Source organism: Aythya fuligula, chromosome 1 (genome assembly GCF_009819795.1).
Source record: "Aythya fuligula isolate bAytFul2 chromosome 1, bAytFul2.pri, whole genome shotgun sequence".
NCBI lineage: Eukaryota > Metazoa > Chordata > Aves > Anseriformes > Anatidae > Aythya > Aythya fuligula.
Genome location: NC_045559.1, coordinates 118,412,339 through 118,437,607, shown reverse-complemented (window position 1 = coordinate 118,437,607; position 25,269 = coordinate 118,412,339). Strand labels below are relative to the sequence as shown.

At 45.9% G+C, this 25,269-nt stretch overlaps 1 protein-coding gene across 1 annotated transcript in view; it reads left to right on the top strand.

Moving 5' to 3' along the window:
* The window catches only part of TSPAN7 (tetraspanin 7), an 82,339-nt gene extending 61,405 nt beyond the window's left edge, over positions 1 to 20,934 (top strand). Inside the window, exons 2-8 of the mRNA XM_032189161.1 lie at positions 2,074 to 2,262; positions 4,449 to 4,523; positions 6,879 to 6,974; positions 9,256 to 9,411; positions 13,615 to 13,698; positions 19,762 to 19,834; positions 19,957 to 20,934. Coding sequence (XP_032045052.1) covers positions 2,074 to 2,262; positions 4,449 to 4,523; positions 6,879 to 6,974; positions 9,256 to 9,411; positions 13,615 to 13,698; positions 19,762 to 19,830 — 669 coding nt within the window. The 3' untranslated portion in view covers positions 19,831 to 19,834; positions 19,957 to 20,934. The remainder of the gene's footprint in view (positions 1 to 2,073; positions 2,263 to 4,448; positions 4,524 to 6,878; positions 6,975 to 9,255; positions 9,412 to 13,614; positions 13,699 to 19,761; positions 19,835 to 19,956) is intronic.
* Positions 20,935 to 25,269: the final 4,335 nt, after the last annotated feature.

Sequence of the window (25,269 nt, the reverse complement as noted above, 5' to 3'; positions counted from 1 at the left end):
GAAACCAACATTTGTTCTTTGGGCTTCGGAGTCCCTCACAGCTCTCTTGCTGGCTTTGCTTTTAACCTGCTAATCTGGACTGTCTGAACAAGCTTTTGTATAGGAGCAGAGAGAGAGATGCTCCTTTCCTTGAAGGGCTTTGCGGAGGGATGGGACTAAACTCAGGAGGTGTTTGATGCCTGTGGTTACATAAGCTACGTGGTGATTTTTTTTTTTGACGTTAAATTGTTGGTTGACGGGCCGCAACAGTGAGGACTCAGCACTTTCCACAGATCTGCACTGAGGGATGAAGAGGAGTTGGATTTGCTCTTAACTCCCCTGTGGGCAGGGGAGTAGAAATCTTTGCTAATCCTGTTCTGGAGGTGTGACAGAAATACCAACACCTGTGGCAGGTCGGGAGCAGAAGGGGAGGTTTCGGGAAACCGCAGGAATTGACGGGTTTCTCTGGCAGTGCTGCACCCTGGTGTGCTGTGGGTGGGAGCCAAGTGGGGGCATTTCTTTCCCTACAGCTCCGAAAGGTGGTGGGAGAAGGAAGAGAATGAGCTAAGAAGTGTTAAAATTGCCAGATGAGATGATTTGCTCTGTTATGGAAAGGCTCTCCTCCCTCTGAGGAGACATTAATTCAATTTTCTCTGCTTGGCCTCCTCTCCTTCGGTTTCTCTCCTTATTCTCTCTCTCTTTTGGCTTCGCTTCTTCCACTCCATTCCTCCCCCCAACATCCCTCTCCAACATCTTTCTTCATAGCACCTATTCTGTATCCTCTCTCCTCCTGGCATTTTCCCTGCGTGGCTCTGATCTTTCAGCAGCTCCGCTCAATGCGGTTCCCTCAGGAGCAGAAGTGCTGCACCTCAGCAGCATCAGAGCAGCATCAGAGCAGCTTTGCTGTGACTCTGTCAGACACATTCAGAAACGATGACAGGCTCCTTCACCTGCTAATACTGAGCAGCAAGACAGTGGAAATGACCCAGTGGGAAGGCAGTGACAAGGGTGCACTCTGTGTGGGTTTTTTGAGCGAGCCTGGATATAAAAAGCCAAGAAACTGCTTTCCTTTCTCCTTTGAGAAGGTTTTCCTTGAATTAATTCACATCAACCCTTATGAAAAGTGGCTGAAAGAGATCTAACGAAGTAGCTCGGCTTTGTGCAACACACCTGCCAGCACCAGTCCCCTCCATAAACAACCGCAGGGCAGCCCTGGTGTGACAGCAGGGCATTAAAAGTTTTCACAGCAGTATAAAGATGTCCACAAGGGAGAAGTTGGAAAGCACACAAAAGAATACTGTCAGGGCATTTCTTCCATTTCAGCCCCTTGGTAGTGGCCTTCAGGAGCTGGAAAGTGGTTTGGAGGAGGTCAGGCAGTGTCTGCAGGCCTGGTGCTCAGGACTGTCTTAATGCTTTTCAATTAATTAAAAATATCACAATTCTTCTTGCTAGCCATGCATGCCCACTGGGTTTTGGGGGTGTGGGCATTGTCTTCACATTTTAGGCATGAAGCTGGGTATCCCCAAGGCCATGTACTTGAAGGGGGAAAGCTTCTGTGTGGCCAGGGGTCTCGCTTGCTGTGCATGGGAGAGGGGAAGGCTCAGCTTCAAGGGCAATGCACTGCAAGGGATGCTTGCATTCCTGAAACTGAGCACTTCAGATTAAAAAAGGACAGGACAGGAGGTAGCAAGTTTTGTTGTCCAGGTAGTTTTTGTGGCAAAAGTCGGGATGTGTGAGGTATGGGCAGTTATTATTGGCTTTTGGTAAGAATGATGGACTTGGCCACCTCTCTTGGCATGCTGTAGGAGCAGAGAGCCTGTTTCTAGACAGAGAGGGGCTATGAGCAAGCACTGCACTCTCCCTTGACAATCATCAGCCTTGCAGTGATTAGTCCTAGATGTTTGTCTTCCAATGGCAGCCATAATGTAACATCTCCAGAGACTGGAAATTAATTTTCTCTGTGCATCCCTCTGGAGCTAGTAAAAGTCTTGCAGCTCCCTTCTGCCAACACAACAGCACCAACGGAGCTCTTCAGGATCACTGTGCACTGGATTTGGATGCCTTCACTGACAGCTTTCTCCCCTTCCTTTGCAGATCACAGGTGTTATCCTTCTCGCAGTGGGCGTCTGGGGCAAGCTCACTCTAGGCACGTACATCTCTCTCATCGCTGAGAACTCCACCAATGCTCCCTACGTGCTCATCGGAACGGGTACCACCATCATTGTCTTCGGGCTTTTCGGCTGCTTTGCCACTTGTCGCGGCAGCCCATGGATGCTGAAACTGGTAAGGACGCCAAGGTGCTGTATGGGAGAGGGGAAGAGGCTTTGTCAACCTATTATGATTTCCCGCTCCTGCCCCAAGCTTCGCCAGATGTTAACATGTTTTTTTAGGCACATACGCTAGATTTTATGGGTCTTAATGTTCAACACGTGTGTCTTTTGGATAAAGAAGCGAAAAAAAGTCTTTGCCAAAACCAGTTGTTGTTTGAGTTTGAATGAATTTCGCTACTGCGCAGCATGCAGGCCAATCCGTGGTTGGGAGCAAGGGTAAAGTGCCGCTCTGCGAGCAGTTCTACGGTCTTTCTGTGTCTCTGTGAGCCAGACAGGTGTATTTACAATCTTAAAAGTGCTCACAGCACCATAAATGTAAAATTTATTTGAAATGTAGATTAAAGGGGTCTCTGATGTGAAATCCGTGGAAAAATATTTGGTACCTTCTAAATGCACACCAGTCTTGCTTTTTTCCTAACACTCACCGGAATGAAGTAAGTCAACCCCAGAGAGCACAGCTCTGTACTGTATGTTTTTCCACATCTCAAAAGCACCGTGGAGTCAAGGTATGCTAAGCTGAGGTACAGCAGCCACCTTAACCAGTTTAACCTCTCTTGCTACAAGTTTCTGTCCAAGTTTTCCAGCTCACCTTGAAATGTAAAGTTGCTAGCAGTTAAACAAACCCATATCATGAACCGTGTTCCTAGGAATATTCAAGAGCGAAATTTAAAATGCGTAACGATTTGAAAGGTGGAAATACCACTTGTGAAACGCTGACATGGTGGAAAAGGGCTTGACAATAGATGCATCTGCTGCCATGCCATTTTAGGGCTCATCTCCTGAGGAGATGAGACGATTCTTCTCCGATGTGAAGCAGGCTTTGAAAAGGACATCCTAAAGGGAGTTAATTTTCTAAAGCGATGGCACAGCAGGGGAGAGGCAGGAGCTGCAGATTGAGCAGTGGGTACGTGTGGATGGCCAGTCGGCATGTACCTAACACTGTTGCAGGTGCACCACTGCTGTCTCTTGCTGGTGATGTGCTGTCAGGGTGTGTGTAGAGGCTTGTCAGAGTTCCTGCAGTCCAGATGGGAAAGTGTGAAAGAATATATAAATCCATAGGAAATCAGGCTCTGCTAGTTGCTCTGTTAGTCATGTAGCCTGTTTTAAGGTATGTCCCCTAGCTTAGTGTGGCATGTTGCTGTTCCAAACACATAGGTTTATTTTCATTGTACACATGAGAAATATTTCAAAATCTTACTTCTTTCCTGAATGGAATACAGAAGAGATTTGACAGCAGTATTAGTTGCAGAGAATTATTTTTCTAGTTGTCTTCACTGTTGTCCTCCCTTCCCTAACAACCTTCTATTAAAAATAAATTTCCCTCTTTCCATTAAATCCTATTAGGACTGAATTTAATTTAAAATGTTTCCTTTTTAAAATAACTGTTGAGTTATTTAGCACATGGAGAAAACAGGCATTTTCCCATGAGAAGATTAAGCCCCAGCTTCAAATTTTACCACCCTACTTTGCATTTTTTTACCTTCTTTTTTTTTTTTTTTTTGGCCTAGATGTATTTTTAATAGTTTGTGAGTGGCTACACTGAAAGCCACTGTTTCCAAGGTTTATTTAGCTCTGAATCCAAATGCTGCTCCCAAATCCAAACACGGGCCTTGGCTCAGCAAACTATATGGGACATCTGTCTACTATTACCATGAGAATATTTCCCGTGAAGTCAGTCAGTTCATTCATTTGAGAAACTTCAGGAGTCAGGCTGGAAATCCCAATCTAGCAGCAAGAGATAGATAAACATGAGCCAAAACACCTGGGGAAGCCTATTTACTTTAGCAGAGTGCCATCCAAATAAAAAGAGTCTGTATTCCTTCCTGCAAGATCAAAACCTTAGTGGCTTGTGATCTGTTTCTGGTACATGAACGTGTTTTAAGTTATATGAAAATGCTAAACAATACGGGGTCAGAAAACTTAGCAATTAGACAATGCGTATAATCTGTGAGTTGCATAAATGCATAAAATATGTTCATGCAGTAACCTGGGTATCATCTCCAAAATACGTTTATTCATGTCTTTAAAGGGTGTCTAGATCAGAAAGTTTAATTTAAATTTCATGTGATAACTGAGCAGTATTTGTGCTGAGACAAAAGCCTGTAATACTCTAACATCTCTTGCCTCCTCTCTTTTCAGTATGCCATGTTCTTATCCCTGGTGTTCCTGGCTGAGCTAGTGGCTGGCATTTCAGGGTTTGTGTTTCGCCACGAGGTAGGTGGAAATGTGCTGAGGTTGCATGTGGCAGTGCCTCCCTGGGCAGGAGCTGCTGAGAAGTGCCCTGGAGCGTGGACGATTTGTAGGTCGCTGAGCTCGGCAGCTCCATCTGCATCTCCAGGGATGCGGCCGATGTTCAACAATAACGTGTGCAGCTCTTAAAAAATGATACGATTCCAAATGAAGGGATTGAGCCAAAGCTCTTGGCCTCAGCTGTCTGATATTTACTCCGGAGCTATCATTTTTTGTGTGTGTGTACATCATGTAAGATCTTTACTCTTTTACATATGCTGAAGACTGCAAAACAGGCCAGATCTTTTCTTAAACACAGCTTCTTCAGCCAGCCAAGCACTTGCTTATGTAAGGCAGAGAGCACTTTTACGTCAGATCAGACTTGATGTATTGTAAATCTTTTTCTTTGCGGGGGAGTGGAGGGAGGAGGGCGGGGAGAGGATGTGGAATGGGATTGTGTTTCTATACTGAGAATAGGGAGAGATTAGAAATAGCATGAGGTAGGAAACTGGGACAGGAAGAAGCTTTAGAGACACATGACGGTCTAGATTTGTAGTAGCACTTCTGCTTTATCCACTCTAATCAGGTCTGTCTCTGGTTTTAAGTCCATACACCTACATGCTGTTAATACTGAACCAGAACAACCCCAGAGACCTTCTTTGTCTCTTTTTGTATTAACTGCTTTTCTAGTCTCGTCTTTCAGTGTGAAAATTCCCTTGGTATAGGCTTTTCTGGTGTCTACCCTTGCAAGTGGTGGATGTTTTTTAGTTTGAACCTGAAAGACCTGCCCACCTGCTGAAGGTGCCATGTCATCGGGCCTAAACCGTGGTGGCAGCCTCGGCGTGACACTGCTGCTCCCTCTTGGCAGAGGCAAATCTCTTGCGAAGGTCACAGCCACCTGGGTTGACCAAACCATCTGCCACGCATCCCCTTTACCACCCAGCTGAAGTACCTTTTGCAGCAATGTGCTTGACCTTCTTCACCTGAGAGAGCTTTATTCCTTCCCCAATGGCCTTCGGTGCTGGGGATAACGTTTACTGTATCAGGGGATTCGTGGTTTCTTCTGAGGCCCCTGTCTTCTGTCTCCTGGCTGGGTCTGTCTGGCAGAGAAGTGCAGACTGCTTCCTTTCCCTTCCTTTGCACAAACTGGTATTTTTGGCTTTCTGACATAGCTCTGTCCCCCACCTTGCTGTGGGTGTAATCTCCTTGGGTACCAAAGCAACGTAGCTGGGAAGATAACCCCAACTGTTCATAATTTTGCTCCTTGCCTCACACCTGCTTGATGTTTAGTGAAAGGTCTCGTTTTCATTGTGTGCCCAGGTGATGTACTCAAGGCACTCGGTGCCCACCTGGCTCCTCAGGGCACACTTAGTAACGTTGATGGCTTCTGGGTCATTGCCGTGTGCTGTGCCAAGGAGTCCGAGCAATCTCCAGCTCCCATCAGACAGATCCCCCTTGAGCAGAGGGAGGCATGAAGCCTCCTTCAAACACAGTGCTGGAGCAAAGTATTTGGGGAAAAAGCATCTTTCTTATAGGATAAGTCATTTTCCAATCTGTTTTTGGTCACCTGGCAAGCTTGACTTCTCCTAGCACCTTTAGCGGGTTGTGATACATCCACCTGCTTCCTCTCCATATCGTCCCCGTGTTTCTTAAGGGACTTCCCTGGTTAACCACTAACGATTCTGGTGTGCCTTCAGTGGTCACGTTTCTACGCTTTTCTTGATTGCAGCTACTTCTGCTGCTTGTCTTGAAAAGGAAGGAAAATCCTCAAAACCAACAATTTTCTCTCAGTCTCAAGAATGTTTAAAGACTGAGCTATGTGGTCTGAAGCTGTCAGCATGGGATCTCCTCAATCCCGTTACATATGCCAAGGATTTGTGATTCCGAAGCATTTGCTTTGAAGTGGGATTCGTGGAGCCATCCTTTTGCTGTCTGGTTTTCCTTCTAGAGAGCCCCCGTTCAACTGAACCAGTACATACATCTCCCGGGCCTCCCAATAACCTGCTCAATGCGCAGTGTTTTTACATTAACACCCAAAATGTCAGAATTCTGTTTTTAAAAATATAAAGCAGTGTGCTAGGGTGGGTGCTCTTGGAAGAGGCCAAGTCTGATAGGCCCCACTTGGGAAATACCATGAGTGGACTTTGAGGGTTAAGAAGGAGCTCTGCCATCTCTGAAAGCATACTTCAGGAAGAGTGTGAAGGGGTGGTTTCATTGCCTTGTTCAGCTTAGAAATGCTTTTGTTTCCTGGAAAGAGTGCCTCGGATGTTACGCTTTGTGTTTTTTCGAGTGGGCAGGTTTGTTGTTTTGTTTTGTTGTGTTTTGTTTTTCCCCTCTTAGATCAAGGATACCTTCCTTAGGACATACACTGAAGCAATCCAGAATTACAACAAGAACGATGAGCGGAGCCATGCAGTGGATAACGTACAGGAAAGCGTAAGTCTGAAATGTGGAGATTAAAAATGAGTAGACTGGTAGAGACAAAGCATACCTTCAGATCTGATCACAGAGCAGGATGTGCTGATGACTGCAAGCTGTATTTTGGAAGCAAAATGCAGCATTTAAGGTTTGGTCTTGCTCCCCAGTTCTGATTATAGCCCTGTCTGGTTGCAGGGCAAGTTTTTGCTGTAAGAAATCAGGTTTCTGAATGCTTGAGAGGACATGCTGCCCTGACAAAGTCAATGGGAACTTTCCCATACGCACCAGTAAAAATAGGTTTTGCCCAGAACATCTGCTACTCGTAGAGTAGTTAGTCTCTCCAAGAACGCCCTGCTTTGTTTGGGAGATTTGCTGGATACCATGCCCAAGGCACCAGGAGATACCAAATGGCAATATTTCAAAACCAGTATTGCAACAGCACTGTGCTGGTATGCTCTTAATTCTGTTGTTTCATCAAATCAATTGCAATTACCTCTAATCTTGTGCCTGGGCTATGTTAAAAAACATGTACCAATGGCATGGAAACGTTTTACAATTGATTCAGACAAACTGATGTAAGCCCAAATTAGAGAGTGGCAAAACTGATCGAAAGAAAAAGTATTTCAACTGACATGCTTGTACAAGATGGCTAAATTGTAATGAGCTCAGTACAAGCTGTCCAGTGAAGATGGGGCCCATCCTTCTTGCTTGTGGTTCACCCAGAGCTTGAATTACATTTAGGAGCCAGTTTTATCTGTGGTGGAAAGTGGGCAGCCCTTATTCTTCAGGGAAATCTGTCAATAGGATTATAAAATGTTGTAAATCTGAGCTGGATCAGACAGGATTTTGTAATCTAGCATCTTGCATCGCTGATCAAGTGCAGCTGTTCTGTTTGCAAGCACAATGAGAGGCTGGCAGAGGAGACTTAATGAGATAAGGGAAGAAACTGAGTGTATTTTGTCTGAAGGGAAAGACAAATGTGGCTCTGGGACCTGAGGGGTGCAGTGACAGAGCAATGGGAGGTTTCCGTGCCTTCCAGCAGAGAGTAGAGCATGAACAAATGCTGCAGCCTGGCCAAACTAATCTGAAGTGGCCAAGTCCACCGACTGGAGCAAAGGGCAGTAAAATTCACATTTAAATTCTCACAGGAAGTTATTCCATAGCCAAAAGATGTCCCTGCAGCTCACAGTACGTGTTTTGAGCCAGTTGGCTTTTCGTAGGATTGGAACTTGCCAAATGGATGAAATTTTAATGTAACTGTATTGAGAGGGCTTCTAGGTCTGTCCTAGAGGTGACAACTGTTATTTAGAGCCCCTCAGCACGTTTGAAATTGCCCTAACCTGGCTCCTCCAGCCCAGCAGACTATAGTGCTGCTCTAAATAGAGTATATTCAGCTGTCAGATTGCCTGTTTGCGAAACGTTAACTCTTTGTTGGGATTTCTCATTCCTTGGAGTTGGCTGAACTAAATAGTTCCGAGTAACTGTCTGGTGTTTCTGTCATAGCAAAATGTTCACGCCGTTTGTAGCTCTGTTTTCACAGGAGCTGCGTTTATAAGCCTTTTTCATGCAGAGAATTCAGCACACGCTCCATATCTTTGAATGACAGTCTTCTGGTTTAGCATCTAGAGCAGAACATCCTTCCCGACTTATGTTTTTTCGGCTGATTTTATAGTGAACATATCTGTGAACATATGATTTCCTATTCGCAGCTCAGTGAAATTTCCTAGAAATTATTTTGGTGAGTTAAGGAAGTTTGCTTCACCTTAGGAATTCGTACTGCTTTGACCCCGTCTGTGTTCATTTTAATACTTTATAACATTTTGGGGTTTTAAGGTCATATTTATGATCACATGGTGAGGCTCTGTCTTGAATTTCCAGGACCATCTTTCACCCAATAAATAAATGAGCAAAAAAGAAAAAAAAAAAAAAAAGATGGCTTCAGTAAAAAAGATGGCTTTATGACTAGACCTTTGTTAAAGGTTACAAATAATAGCTCTTCTCGTAAGATGCCTCTTCCTAGTAGTTCATCTGTTCCTGTCTTCCTGATGGGAAATCCGGACACTTTTTTGATCACTGTTTTGATAAATAGTGGGGATTAGTATTTACTTCTCAAATCTGGAGAGAACCTGCCTTTATTTTATTTACGAGTTTAAGTGGGCAGTGATGCTTTTGTACTAGTTTCAGTTCTGTGCTTGTTTTTTTGTTTTTGTTTTTTGTTTGTTTGTTTGTTTTGTTTTTCTTTTGTTTTTCTTTTTTCTTTTTTTATTAATTATTTTAATCTGCCTCTTTTTTCTTGTAGCTGAGCTGCTGTGGCATTCAGAGCTATACCAACTGGAGCACCAGCCCTTACTTCTTCAAACATGGCATCCCTACAAGCTGTTGCATGAACTCCAGTGACTGTAACACTCAGGATCTGCGCAATATGACCGTGGCTGCCACTAAAGTAAACCAGAAGGTACTAGTAACATTGTGCCAGGGGCAATTGTTGTGAAACCATCCAGTACCTCAGTGGAACAGTGGCATTTAGTTTCAAGTGTTTGGTTGGTTAGGATGTGTTTTGGGGTAGAGTGATGGTAAGAGTGGGCTTTGCTCCTCACTTGCTTTCAGATTCCTTAAGCTGATTTCTCTCCAATGACCAGTTGTGGTGACGTTGCTGATGAGAAGGAAATTTGTTCCCGTTCCTCATAACTGATTCAGGTACAGCTCTGCACACAGGAGCAGTGCTGATCAGGCAAAGGAGTGTGTGCAGCACGTGCATTTGGCTGCCCTTGAAAGCTAGGTCATTCAGTGCTTCTCTGTGCTCTCCTGCTGAATGCTGTGCTTTTTTGTTCAGAAGAAAGATGTGTCTAGGTGAAAGGAAGGACAGGTTTTACTCCTGCTTATGGTCTACTTGAAATTTCAGTGCTAGAAGTGCTACTAGAAATGACACTGCATAATTGTCATCCCAAACAGAGAAAATAGGGATGACTGACAAGTGTATGTTTGTGTGGGTACGTTGAGCAGTGGCTCTTAAGAAAATCTTTGAACGCGTGCCACTGCAATCAAAGCACAGCTTGGGGTCACCTGAAGGAACAGATTGGGAAAACAGCACAGGACTGGGAAAGCAGGTTGGAAATAGAGGAAGAAAATGAATAATTGGGGAATAAAAATACAGAAAGCACAAGGAAAGGGAGGAATAAAGGGAAAACAATACAGCATATATCACAGGCACTGGACTGCAGAAGTACAGCTCAGGTTTTTCCTTTAATTGCTGGTGCATCATCAGTTCTTTCTTTCTACTTCAGATTTGCAAGAAAAGCAACAGACAGTGTATTGATAAAACTAATGAATTTGTAGCCAACTCACCAAGCTAAGTTGCAGCACACCTCAGACTTCAGAACTGTTTGCTTTGCTGTTTCTGTTTTCAGTGTTGCATAGAAAAAAAAAAGAAAAAAAAGAAGAAAATGCCTTGAGTAGATAGCAGAGGAAATACGGAAATGCCTCTCTGCTTTCTGTTTCTGTCTTTTTCACCTCAGTCACCTATAGATCAGAAAGTTGAAGTGGTGGCTGAGCACGGCCTGCAACATCTTTTTTTTTTTCAAAGCAGTCAAGTGGACATTTTCTAGCATGTACTAAAAAAAAGGAAAGGATAATAGATTATTATTTCCCACTGACTTTTTCTAACCACTTTCTTTTCTGTAATAGTTTAATGAGAGCCACTTGTCGCAGATGTACCTGGAACAGTAGTGACGTCCATCTGTTATGAAACTCACAGTCGTCACCAGCAAAGTAATCTTGCTGGGTTGCAAGGATTATGTATAGGATAGATGTAGAATATCTAGGATGAGCAACTCCTTTCGTTCGCACTTTATGAACTTGTAGCAACTTTTTTGTTTTTGTAAAAGTGGGAAGACAGTCAGAGACAGGACTGGTGTGGATCTATGGGATGTGCAGTGCAGCCAGCATCCCCGGCAGGAAAGCTTTCTGGTTTGTGTGTGCATCCTCAGAGACTGCCTTGTCCTCTAACAGGGGATCCGTCTGGGAATGGCCATGCTCTTTGACCCTTTCCTGCCTGCATAACAGTGCAGGTGTTGCTTGCATTCCCACTACCAGTCTGGTGTTTCCCAAAAGTGCCAGGCTTACTCCCCATGCTCTGCATGCACAGAGGAATCCCCGTCCATTTGTGAGTTCCTCTTGGCAAAGGACACCTGCAAATGTGTAGGGAGCAGCTGTGGGATGAAGGAACTTGTGTTAGTCGTGCCAGTGACTCGCTTGCAGTCATGCTTGCTCCTCAGCCTCCCTCTTGTCTAATGCCCAAGTCACCTGCTGGAAGAGAGCTGCTGATTCCTCAGGAGGCAGCTGACCTCATTACTGGGTTTGATTGCCATGGGGAAGTTTAGCAATTGTCGGATCTTGGATTTGTCCCTAACTCTTGAGCAAGGTGGGATGTTTCTGAAAGGGGCGTGGGAATAAAAAGCAAAGCTGGAGGAAGGGTTGTTTTGCCCGAAGAATAATGATACGTTACCCAAAGAGGATTAGCTAAAGATCTAATTGAAGGATTGAATGAAAACATTCCTGGGTCTTCTTTGCAAACTCTGCCACTAACTTGCTTGGTGACCTTGTGTAAATCATGTAGTCTGTCAGATCCCTGAAATCAGATGGGACTAATACCTAACTTTAAAAGCTGTCATTAGGATTAGCTAATTGAAGTTTATATTGTGTTTTTAATCTTCAGAGCTCCTTAGCAGCAAATCCCAAGAACTATTTCTCTCAAAAATCTTAATAAAGGAACAGATGTGTGAAGAAACATCATATCCTTGCTACATCGTCACTCCTGACCTCTGAATCAGCACCCAGATGTTTGCACACAGTGCTTCACAAATATTTGTACCACTGCTTCTTGCACTCTTCTTCATGTGCATAGCAAGGGCTGAGAAATTAGCCTTATTTATGCGGTGCACTTCAGGAAACAGATGATTGTGATTTGGGAAAATACGGTCTTCAAATGAGGAGAATGATCACACCTATCTCACTTGCATGTTTTTTTAACGAGATCTTCTGTCTCCCTCAAATTGCCATTGCTGTTAGATGTTGCTTCTCTTGAAGGCTGTTGAACAGAACAGATTTCAGAAAAGCTAGGAGAACATTAAGCGTGTCAGACTGAATGAAAGAACTGGTTGAGAAATCTAATCTCATTTCATAATATGTACGACACACGCACAGCTATAGTTGCTTGATGTGTTAAATATGCAAGCTTGAATCTAACATACTGTATAGTGTTGTAAGACATAATTAATACATATGCTTAAACATTTCAGAACTGAATTATGGCTGTGCTGGTCCTCAGTTACTGTTAGGTTTACCACTTCATTACTCCCAGGATTAAATAAAATGTCTTCTGATATTACAGAAGAGGTTAAAGAAATGATATAATTTAGGTCATGAATGGCCTGTCTGCAACAGATGACATTGTCCTTTCCTTCTAGCTGTTACTCTTCACAAGCAGTGTAATGCTCTGAAATCATGCAGAGTTCTTCCAGTACTTGCAGAAATGGTGTGTGGATGGAGGAGGAACGTAGCGATGTATCTCCAGTACAGGACTAGAGTCCCAACTGGGAAGGGGAACTCACTCTTATTTCTGGTTTTTTTCCAACTTCCAGTAAAGTGGATAAAGTTATAACATTACATGCAAGGCCATGGGAATGACTTTATGCAGAGTGTTGTTGGTCTTTTGGGGAAGTGTGGCAAAAGGTTGGGATGCGGCTTTGTGTTATGTGGGCAAATGAGTTAGTAATAAAAGACAAATTAATATTTTTTTTCAAGTTTTATGTCATGGGTTTAGATTCATTTAGGGACCACAAACTAGGAAAATTAATTTCAAACTCTTTTTTTGAAGGACAGAGTAGGCAATTGGAGAAACTTGGGTAAAGCTAAACATTGACAGGACATGTGAAAAAAGCTTGTCCAAGAGAAGGGCAGCTTACATGTATGAATTTTCTGGCATTGGTGGGTGCCATGAGATGGGGTAGGAGGAAGCAAGTCAGCTGATGGAGTCAGGGTCTGAGCTAGAGATAGAAAATTGGGTCTGGGGAGCTGGTCAGGGAACTTTATATCCTAGAGCAAACAGACCAGGAAGCTTCATACAGAACACTTGATAACTTCATTAGATGGTTTGAGGTTGCATACCAATCAGAACCTTGCCTGGTCTCCTTTGACTGATGAAGGTAAGCAGAATGCCTTACTGGACACCTGAAGTGTGCTTGTACTAAACATCTGGAATATTCAGAGATCAGCATCATTTACTCATTTTTGGCACCTGTATTGTGTTATAACATGACTTTACATCATTATTGGTGTGGTTTCAAATCAAAGGTATAATGTTTATTCAATCACTGCAAACTGTCTTTCTTTAATACGACCTATGAAAATGAGTGAAAATGACTGCAACATCACATTTAGCTTTTAAAAATACTCGGATGCCTTTGTTTCTAAGCAGAGCTATTTTTGTCATCATATTCCATCATTCACTCAGAATTGCTGTTAGAAAAAAAAAGGTGACATTGTTGGAAATAACAGCAAAAACATCGTCTAGCCCAAGAACATTTTAAATGAGAGGTATGTATGTATGTGTACATGCCAGGGAAGATCTATACAAAGAATTATTATGTTTGTTTTCCAGGGCTGTTACGATTTGGTGACCAGTTTTATGGAGACAAATATGGGAATTATAGCTGGAGTTGCTTTTGGGATTGCGTTCTCACAGGTAAGTGCATAAACGCTTTCCTCCCCCATTTTTTTTTCTTCTTTCTCTTTATCCTGACATCAAGGAAGGAAGGATTATGGTAAGGGACTGAGCTCAGCATGCTCGTTAGTCCTGAGGTCATCTGTTCATTGATTTTCTTTTTTTCAACTTAAATGAAGTTTCTCCTTGGGAATATCAGTTACGGTTGAGCTAATGACTAGCTCAAGGAAAACAACTTGTCCCTTCACCGGGTCACATAGAGGTTAACCCAATAAAACATTGGCTTAAATGGAGCATAAACAGCAAAGAAGACAAATAGCTTGTCCATTGTTTGGATAAGCTTCTATCTTCTAAGCGCTCTTACTATTTTTTAAAGGAGTGAAGAATACAAATAAGGGTCTACCTTCAGGCCTCTGCATCCTGGAGAAGGGGAAAAGGGAGCCTAGCCTGCAAGGGGCACTGGGTTTTGGTGATTGATCTTTCTTTTTCCTTGTAGCTCTGAACACTTTGAGCAGAGATCTGCCAAAAGCAGATTATTAGACCAGCTCCTTGCCTGCACTAAAATGCTTGGTATGGGTAGGGGAAGAGAAGAACTAAGAAGGTGCTTGCTGCTCTCTGATATTCAAACAGAATAGCCTGGACAAGGGTTAGGGAAACCAAAGGACTGGTCAGAATCTTTTAATCAAGAAGTGGCAGGAAAGCACCTGCATCTTTCAACAAGACCTGTGCTCCTTTATACTACTCATTTCATGCACGATGGCAAGGATTCTCCTGCGAATGAGCAAAAATGGGAAGGGGAGACACCAGCAATGCAGAAGTGCTTACAGAATGGTGCAGCAAAATGCGTGATGATGTATTTGATGTCCAATCCACTTACGTTTGAGAGGCAGTCTGCCTTCTCGCTGTGGAGAGTGTGTGGTACAACTACAAGTGTCATATCCAAAAACTGTCCTGCGACTTTCACTTGCTTCATTCCCACAACATTAAAAACCTGGGTCCTGAGGCAACACTGAAAATACAAATGTCTCTTGAATGACTTATGTTTATCCAGTGGTATGAAGAAGAGAGGTGCTAGGACAAATTATTTGACTTCTGAAAGCTCATGGATTCAGTCAGCAAGGTGCAGGTTTGTACTGTGCTGCACTGGAAGGATTTCCCAGTGCCATTGCTGGTGGTGGGCAAGTAGATGTAGTTCCCCTCTTGCCCTGGCTACCCCATCTGTTCAGTCTGTGCTTGGCTGCACGCTATTTAGTAAGAGCTCTCTGAGGCTAATTCACTCAGCGTTTACTGTGGCCTCCAGGTTTTTCAGAGTAACAGTCCACAAGCTGTGTGGAAAATGGCTCTTGGTCAACATACACACAAACCCAGGGTAGCCCTGGAAACGGGTGGGCTCAGGCCAGCTGCTGCCTCTGCCTTGGGCATATCTGGAAACCTGACTCCTTCTTCTCTTGGTCTCAAGTGTGAGAAGCCCCATGCTTTGGCTTTTCATCCTGTTTTATATGAATCTTCAGTTAGGTCTAGCTTCACCATGCCTCAAGGCACCCGGAGCGTGCACGTGGGTGTCAGCTCTTTGTGATCCAAAGCAGTGAAACCAGCAGTCTGGAGCTGGTGCATGGAGCAGGGGGAGAGATTTTCTTTTAAAAATAGTCTATTCTAGTTCTTGTTGGATTGTCGAAGTTGTCTTGATGCTCTTCTCCAACCTTGATTATAACTTGATTACCTCTGTAGGACTCTGAACTCTTCATTTCACTTCGGTTTCCATACAGCTAGAAGGCTGTATAGCATCTTTTTAAATATCTATTGTAAAACCCTCCAAAATAATGGGATAAGCAGAACTTTACGAGTCCTTTATGCGCTGCTAGGGTTAATGCTTTGATTGGGACTGATGTTATGTGAAAAACTTTAATCAGTCTACCACACGTATGATAGGCAAAGAAACACCTTGCCTGAAAGTTGCTTGCAGCTGGGAGGGGGAGTTCAGCCAGAGCTGTCAGCATTTTGGCACGTGCCTGGCTGTTTGCTGTAGGCCATGAGTTGTTCTGTGAACGCCATGCAGGAAGGCAGGCAGTGCTGCAGCAGGGGCAGGCAAACCATACAGAGCATGATCCTTCTGGGGGAAACCCAAGGTGTGTGTGCTGAGTAGAAAAAAGGAGTAGAAGAAGAAGAGAAGGTGTCCAGTTGCCATTTCCTGACTAATCTGTTTTGCTGGACCCGGTTAGGGTTGGTGTTTACAGACTGGTTTCAGGTCAGCCCTGGCTGGCAGTAGTGCCAGGCAGCCTTCCAGCTGCAGGCGAGGTTTTGCTCTTCCTACTGAGAACAGTTTTAATCTAAATAAAAGGCAAATTAGGACGTGTCGCTCGTCTCCAGCAAAGCATGCTCAAGGGCCTTTCCTTCGCGTGATTTGTGAGGTGTTGACTAGCATGAGGAATGTGCTGATTCCCCAAAACGGGGAAGGCTGATGTAATGGCATTGCATCTCGCAGGCCTGGCACAGACCTCCCAGTCAGAGACGGGGCTTGAACGAATCCACTGTGCTGCTGTCGCTGCCTGCGTGTTGAGAAGCAGGCACTGCGCCTCGGATTCGAAATAACAATAATGAAATGCAATTTCAGAGTTTTTGGCATCAGATGCCGATGCTGACTTTCAGCTGGAATAATTTCGGCTTAGCAGGTGCTCTTCTGAGCAGCAAAATGAGCACTCTGTTCTGAATAGAGGAGGTGATGTCTACCTGGCTGTGGACACAGTTCTGGGAGAGACATCGTCAGCCTCGTCTGCTGCAGCCCCTGTCTGGAGACATGGGGGCTGAGACTTGGCCTGGCACAGCCCCCAGGGAGGGGAGTGCAGCTCTGCACCCCGTTGCACCGGGGCTGGGGAGTTGGATCCACATGGGGATGCAACGTGCGACTTGAAATTTAATGTAGCACCACGTCTGCTGCTTCTACAGAGCAGTCACTGCGGGTTCAGCACGGAGATAGGAGCTGTGCCAGAGGCGTGCCGCGGCACTGGAGGCTGGCTGGGGTAAGCAGCACGTGACATGGAAAATTTGCTGTCTTATGAAATAGAGGCAGGGGAGCAGGGTGCTTGAAGCTCTGCATATTGAGAATACGGCAAGGTAAATCATCAAACTGTACTGTTATTCCTGATGGATAAAAAAAAAACAGTTTTAGCTTACCTGATCCAGCGATGAATTCGCGGTTACTTCAACGCATCTGTGTTTATAGAGTTTGGTGGGGTTCCAGGGAACGAGGAGTGGTGAAGATACCAAGGCACAAAATGGAAAAATGGAAATGCAGATCCAAAATAAAATGGAAATTCAAATTGCACTTCAGTTTCTCTTCCGTATAATAAGACGTAATAAGTGTGTCCTGCGGGATAGCTCCCACTCAATTTTAATTCCTGTGAAATAATTATATTTAAAAAACAGTCATCGTGTATGTGGTGGGAGATAAGATTGCTAGGAAGTTGCCGTGGACGGATTTCAGTGATCAAATCCAAGATATGCCTAAGATTACCCCTCGATACCATGGAGAAATGAAAAATGTATGGGCTGCATTGAGCTGTCTGGAGTGAACTTTCGCCAACAGATTGGTAGTAAGGAAGATGCACCTGAGGGATGTGGGTTTTCCAGTGCTCTAAGCCAAAGAATTTGTCAGTATTTTCAAGTTTCCTGCAGCAAGACCAGAGGTATCAAGACAAACTCTCTGGGTTTTGTGTAATATTTCAGGAGACCAAGGTGATCTTAGAAAAGTGGGAAGAAAAGGAAAAAGTGAGAGAGGAGACAACTACAGAACCACGTCTGGCACTTTCCCTGGTGGAGTGATGTTTGAACTTTGTCATTCTTAGAGCTCAAAAAAATGGGACTATAAAAAAAAGGAAAAAAAAAAAGAATTAATAAGTGGATAAAAGTTGAGCTGGGGCACTTGAGAGATGATGGGAGCTAAGGAAATGAAGGCAACTTCTAGCGGCTAGTTTCTTTGCTGGAACCCTTTTATGCTGGTTCCTCTGGTGTATCAAAGGAGCTGCAGGGACCTGCTGCACAATGGGATGAGGGGCGTCCGTCTGAAGGTTGCCAGTGATGGAGCAAACACGGGGAGCAAGAGGGGGTGGAGGGAGCTCATTTGTGGTTCACAGACGGAGAGCCTCTAACCTGATTGAAATACAGGGAACTTGTAGCTATGGCTGTAATGAGAGAGCACCGCGAGGGAAATTCAGCAGCTTAATGCAACGTCGCCTCTTCTTGGTACAGGAGGGATGGTACTCTTGTGGTTCAGTGTGAAAGTCCACACGCCTTGTGAAATACGAGGTTTTATATGTGTTCAGAGTACTTCTAAGATATTTGTTACAGCCCTGCTGTGCCCTAGTGACACCTGGAAGTGCCTTACAAAATCAGTGTACGCAATGGCTCGATATGCAGACCATCAGTTTTGAAATACAGAAGTTGGATGTTTTGGCACTATAATGACTTAAATGTGTAAACCAGCATATAGTCCAGGCCAGGAATTGGTAAGTGGACCAGGGATCAGGAAGATGCATCCCTTTGTAACCTGCCATTCATCTTACGGGTGACTTGGCTAAATCAGAACATGGTTGTTTTCCAGGCATTGCCCCAACTTTCCTCCCCTCTGTGGCCGTCTGGGGCTGTGCAATGAAATGCCGTCTGAAATAGCAACAAAGGAAGACTGAGGCTCTAGTGAGGGATAGGAAATAACGAGGATCTTGTGGCACAGGCTCACAAGATGAGTTAACTTGAACGCAGGAACACTGTAGGATGAGGGGGGAACGGTTTGGGGTTTGGGATGGAGTTTTCTCTTGGCTAAAATGTCTTCTTGGTATCAAGTAAGATTTTCAAGGCTGGGGAGCGTTTCCAGCACCCACATCTCTTCTGGCAGCTGTGAAAATACAGCCTGCAAAGCCTAGTAGCTGAGCCTTTTGTTGGAGGTTGTTGAGGAAGGGTTATCAGCTATGGGAGTCATGAAGCCTTTGAGCGGTCTCAGTACTGAGATGCCGCCACAAAGCGATGTAAGGCAGGTGTAGCGTAACAGGGGATCGAGCAATTGGCCAGTGGAGAAGGTGAATATTTCAATGATGATAGTGTTTACGGGGAGCACTGATCCTGTAGGGGAAATGACAAACACTCCCAAGCGTGAAATGAAAGAAGGAGCCAATTTGGGCGAGCAGCCAGCCAGCCATTAGCTGCGGGCTCTAAGGGGAAGACTCACGGCCTGGTGGTGCGACGGGGTTGGGATCTGCCTTCCTGAGCACTGCTCCACGAGCCAAACTGTCCCCACCAGGCACCCCAGGGCACCAGCAAGGGAGCTGGAGCAGCCAGGGGACCCCAAACCTTGGTAAAAGCTGCTGTGGATGCTTGGGGCGAAGTCAGGGAGAGGCTGATCCTCCGTCAGAGTCAGCCCTCATGCCTCGCCCCGTGGCCGGTGATGGAGGGTGACAGTGTGGGTCTGCTCGTGAGTTAATTAATTGGCCGATCCCAGTGAGAAAAGGGAGGCAGAGTTATGTACAGCGCGTTAATGCTGTTGGCCTGTGCAGGAAAAGCCAACAAACTGCTGCGCACAAAACACTAAAACAGCTGGCTCAGAGGTTACTGAAGGGGCGAGGGATCTGTTTCCAATAATCTGAGTAATATCCAGGGGAACAGTGAAAGACTTTTTTTTTTTTTTTAAAAAAAACTTTATTTTATTTCTGGATTTACAACATTGGTTTATCGAGTGCTGCATCGTTTGTAAGGAGAGCATTCCCACCCTGGGCCGTCAGGACCCGCAGTGGGGCCCGCTGGTTGCCCATCCGTGCCTGGCTGGGCCTGGAGTGGAAACAGGATCGAAAAGTAGTAAAAACACCTGCTGGGTGTCATATAAACGGGCTTGGGTAACAATCCAGAGGAGGATCCGGTGGGAAAGGACGAGATTTTAATGCTGTTCCTCTAATCAGAGCGGTCCCTAAAACAGGGGGTAAATTCTGCTGCGGGTGATAACACCAGGACAAGAAATATTGGCCTGCCGTGGCCTCTCCTTCGCCCTGCATTCATTTAACCCAACTTCTTCTCTTCTGCTTCCCCTCCTGTCTGCAACAGTTGATCGGGATGCTGCTGGCGTGCTGCCTGTCCCGGTTTATTACTGCTAACCAGTACGAGATGGTGTAACAAGGTGAGCCTTGCTGCGCGTGCTGCAGACAGAAGATGCCGCTTAATTCATCGGGAATTAAGTCTTCCCACGTGATTCCTTGTTTTTTTTTCCATCCCAATCTTCTGTCTTCCTTTCTGTTCCAGTCTTTCAGAAGCGCGACGTCCAGAGCCTGTCTCAGGACCGGGACCTGCAGCAGCACCCAAGAAAGACTGACACGAATGTTATAGCACACACTGTCTCTCGCACGCACGCACACCCCCCCACCACAAGCAAGCACGTGCGCCCGCGTGCGCGCTCGCCACCCCCCGAAATCCCGACCTCTGCCCCCCCGTGTAGTGTTGCCACCATCCTGTCGAGTCCCGGCGTGACCGAGAGCCGCCGGCACCGCTCGGCCTCCACCCCCGACCTCCAGGCCGGGCGGGGGACGCGGCGCCGTCCGTCTGCTCCTCGTCTCGTCACGCAGTAGTTGCATTGTAAGTTAACACAGGTAATTAATTCATTAACAGCATCGAGCAGGCTGTGCATGTAGTGACCGGAGGGCGCGACCAGCCTTTCGCCATGGTTAATAAGTGTCGCACACGTTCATATAAGACCGGTATATGAAATATCTATTCTTTCGGTTTTTCAACCTTAATTTCTCGGTTTGTTTCTTGCTTTACTAAGGTTTTCGCCCTTTCCCCCTTCCTCCCACCTGCTCCCCGTCCCCAAAAAAAACAAAAGGAATCGGTAACATAACATAAAGATACTTGAAAATGATGTTAAAATGTTGTGCTTGAAGGGAAGCGTTGCTCCTGGTGTTCTTCTACATCTTTGATTCTTACTCAGTGTTGTATGCCTAGTGCGTATCCCGGTAGGCTTTGTCTAGTGCATTTTGCCTCTGAACCTGATCCTGTGTAATACTGTTACTAAGCTGTGTTGTTGCTTACCGTGAAGGCAGTAATTTTGCTTCCTTTATTTTCAGTAGATAGCTATGAACTAACTGAACCGTGCTGTACTGCGGCCTTCAGATTATTTTTTTTTTCCCGTCCTTCCTTTTTCTTTCTTTTTGCATCGAGGTTGCAGCCACCAAATACATCGTTGAATCAAATCAAAATAAAAAAAAAAAAAATCACAAAAAAAAACAAACAAACACACACAGGCATATGAAATATTTTTGGGGGAAAGCAAAAGTTTAAAACCTTTTTAAAAAATAGGACTTTTTTAATAATGCCTCTGTCTAGCATGCCAACGAGAATGCATTGATATTGTGAGTATTTGTGATATACGTATTAATAAATGGAACCATTACAGATTTCTAGCCGCCTCCTTTTTGTTCTTTAGTTGTAACAAAACTCTTTTTGGGGAGGGCGGGGAGGGGGGGAAGTGCAAATGAAACACAAGTGCACAGCTTGGAGTGACATGCCTTTATGCATATTTTAACAACTAACTTGCTTTTGACAGAAAAATGTTATTACCCTGGAAAAAAAAAAAAAAAAAAGAGCTGGAATTGTTTCAAAGCTCCTAGAAAAACCTTCCACAGCTGGTTTCACCATGTGACAAATCCATACCCTCTGCTTTGCAATTTCTCCGCTTGTGACTGATACAATCTGCAGCGTTTAATTATCCTGTCCTTCGCGCTGCGCATGATTTTGGCATTAAGCATCTCTTTGATTTTGGTAAGCGTGTGGGTGGGGGGAAGAGGGGCGGGGAGGGGGGCTAATAGCCGTCTTTGCTGCAGTCGTGGAGAGGCAGCACTCGTCTCTTCCTCGTCTGAATGTGCGGGGAGCTGAAGGGCTGATCAAAGGCCCGTGAAAAGTTGAAATGGGGAAGGGCAGGCGCCCCGTGCCACCACGAGGTCTTTTTTAGCAGGGCGCTAAGATGAGCCTGGCTGCCTGCAGTCGGCGGTGTCGCTCGTGTGAGCGTGGTGCCCAGGAGCTGCCTGTGCTGAGGGCTGTGCACGGGGTAATGCGCTTCTGTACCCCGTGAAACACGTGAGCAAGTCGTGTTTTCTTCATCACCCCCATTTTCCCTATTTGTAAGTTGGTAATGGGGACAAAAAGGCTTGGTATTTCTGTGTGAGAGCAGCAGTAGGTGTAGGGGACCCTGAAGTGTGGGGACACCACCTCTTCCACCAGTCCGTCCTTGAGCTTCAAAAGCAATTCAGAGCAGAGACTTGTAAATAAAAGAGGAAGCTGCTCCACGGGTTTAAGTCTGCCCTGCTGCTTCACTGCCCTTTCCCTGTTGCCTGCCCCAAGACCAGAGCGTGTCCCTGCTGCTGGCATCGCTGCTCTCCAGAGTCCTCAGTGAATCCTGCGCCGTGGGGCACCACAGGGAGGAATGGGGCTGCTGCACGGTGCTGCCCCAGCTCCCCCTTTTCACTTCCTCTCCAGAAGTGAAAAGTCATATATAAAAGCCCTATGTGCTCTTAAAAAGGAGAGTATTCATCTAAATATAAGCAGTATTTCCAGAGGTGAAGCACAGCTTTCTGCCTGGCAGGGTAGGAAGCCACGGTTCGGGTGCTTCACCTGCAGGAGGAGAGAAGCAGCAGACACGGTGCGAGGGAAGGCTGATGCCCAGGGGGAGAACTGCTGGAGTGGGAGAAGGAGCAAAACCCACATCCCTCTATTTTTTTCAGTCAAAGGGGCTTGAAACAGGAAGTATTTTGGCCTGCTGTAAGGACTGCAAGACTGCAAAAAAAATATTGCAGTGCACGGGCGGTGGTGTTCGTGGCCAGTATAAACCCATGGCATGGCCTGAGGCTCAGGAGCGGTTTGTTCCTACAGCCTTGGTGTGCTTTTGTGGGATTTACTTGTATCACCATGCTTGTGGGTTACTGCTCGGTCGAAAGAACATATGGCGATGATTTGATGTCTTTTTATTTGTAATTAAAGCAAGCAAAACTTGCCCGGAATTTTCTTCATCCCAAAGTTCGCTGTGACCCACACGCTGGATGTGTCAGTCCTTCTCCCAGGTACAGAAGCCAGCGTGCTGGGCCAGCGGGTTGCTGCTGTGTGCTGCTGTATTCACCTTCGTGCAGTCCCTGGTGCGGCCGGGGACCAGGACTGCCTCCTCTCTGCCTGCGAGGTGAAGCCCACCTCAGCCCTGCACGCCCTATTTTTTTTGTCCGATGCCCTTTTGGTGCTACAGTTTGAAAGGGAAATCAAAAAAAAAAAAAAATGGCTTTACGGGGCCAATTCAATAAAAAAGTTATTGGCAATTAGCACAGTCTTTTTTTTTTTTTTTTAAAAAAAGTAATTAGCTCTCCTGCCCTGAGAATTAATGAGTGCTTTTCATTAGACCCCAAGGGGCAGTCAGCCCGATAATAATCCATTTCAGATTCATGTTATTCTAAACCAGCTTTGTTTGAAAACGCTGGCAGCAGGGCTGCCACAAACAGGAGGCAGTCGGACCGCGGCGAGCGCCGGAGCAGGCGGCTTCGCCATGAAAAGCCCATCGACCATTTGCTTCGTTTAGTGCACTGAAATCAACGTCTTCATCGAGGAGGTGAAGGCAAGCGCCCAAAACGATGCATGTCCCTGGGTGCAGACCTTATGAAGCTGGTGGGGATGTGCCCATGCTCGGTGCGTGAACCTTTGCTGAACGTGTCTTTGAGCAAAGCGTTGTCACGAGGCAGGAGCCAGCTCCAAGTGCAGCAGGGGCTGCCCGGCAGGAGGACCAGGAGATGGTGCTGCAGCCCCAGCAGCAAGGGGGGAGCTGAGGGAGAGAGCAGCACCAGCTCTGACACGAATCTTCACAGCCCAAACACCTCCGTGGTGGCCACGTCCCCGGCACTTCCCCGCACTGCGTGCAGCCAGATGAAACGCCCAGAGGAGCAGTGAGTGCAATGATGGCTTGCCGTGCATGGCAGCACTGCCTGGGGGCCGCCGTGCAGAATCAGAGCATCGTCCCGCTGCATGTGGCAAGGAAATATGGTCGGGCACGGAGCTGAGGCTGTGAGTGTAGGGGCAGGAACTAACAGGGGCAGACGACACGGAGAAAGAGGATTAGGCAGCAAGATACGTATTTTTAGTTTTATTTTCTCATGTGGAATCATAGCCATACTCTGAGGGACCTTCAGCAGGGCTGAAATCTCTACATCAGCCCCTCACTACCAGAGCTGCCTGGCTGCAGAACTGGGGACTGAGGGGATGCTGGCACAGGGGAGGCCGATTCGCGTGCCACACCGTGATTGCAGTGTGAAGGGAAAAAGGACGTTCCTCAGTTTAATATCAGCCGTTGTTTCACCCCCTTTTCAGCCCGTTTCGCTGGAAGGGTTGGCAGAACTCCGAGGAAAGTTTTACAAGTGGAAAAAAATGCATTTTTTTTTCCAACTTAAAAGTTTTCAAAAGGTCAACTAGCTGTGATTAGTTTTGAAACTTGAATTAGTAATTGGCACATGTAAAGTATCTGGGCTCGAGGATTATATTTTTTTGGTAGCCTAAAGGTATTTCACATTTGCGTATTTGCAGTTTTTGCTTTCTGGAGCGTTGCCCATTTTTGATTGATTTTTGATTTTTTCCATAAACCTATGGGTAAGGATTTGGTGTGACCTTACTGCACAGAGCTGAGGAAGACCAGGTGTGGGTCTCCTATGGATTCATACAGTGCTCTGGAACCTGTAATATCCATTATTCATCTACTTGCTATAGCAGGAAGAGTAATTTTTGCAGGAATGGTTGAAGCTGAGGAAGGAAAGTGTCCTCTAATGTCACAGCCACAGAGCCAAGGTCAGACTCCACAGTGCAAAGGCAGCTACCAGCTCGAGACCAGGCTGTGCCAGTGGCCTTTCAAAGGAGGAACAGGGTAAGTGTTTTCACATCACCAAAAAAAAAAAAAAAAAAAAAAAAAAAAAAAAAGAACATCCTGAGTGCGAAGGGACCCACGAGGATCATTGAGTCCAACTTCTGGTTCCACACAGGAACACCAAAAAATCAGACCACGTCTCTGAGAGCACTGTCCAGACACTTCTTGGGCTCTGTCAGGCTCGGTGCTGTGACCACATCCCTGGGGAGCCTGTCCCAGTGCCCGACCCCCCTCTGGGTGCAGACCCTTTCCCTAACCCCCAGCCTGACCCTCCCCTGTCCCAGCTCCATGCCGTTCCCTCGGGTCCTGTCGCTGTCCCCAGAGAGCAGAGCTCAGCGCCTGCCCCTCCGCTCCCCTCCTGAGGGAGCTGCAGGCCGCCATGAGGCCTCCCCTCAGCCTGCTCTGCTCGGGGCAGAACAAACCCAGGGACCTCAGCCGCTCCTCATACACTTTCACCATCTCTGTAGCCCTCCTTTGGACACTCTCTAGTAGTTTTATGTCCTTTTTATACTGTGAGGCCCCAAACTGCACACAGTACGGGAGGTGATCCCCCCCCAGCTGGCAGTGCCGTGCTTGTTTAGTTGCAGCGGGAGCTGTGAGCAGCACACCAGTGCATGTATTACAGTGGGAGATGCTCATAAATCCTCTCTGTCACTTACCCTAGCCCAGCAAAA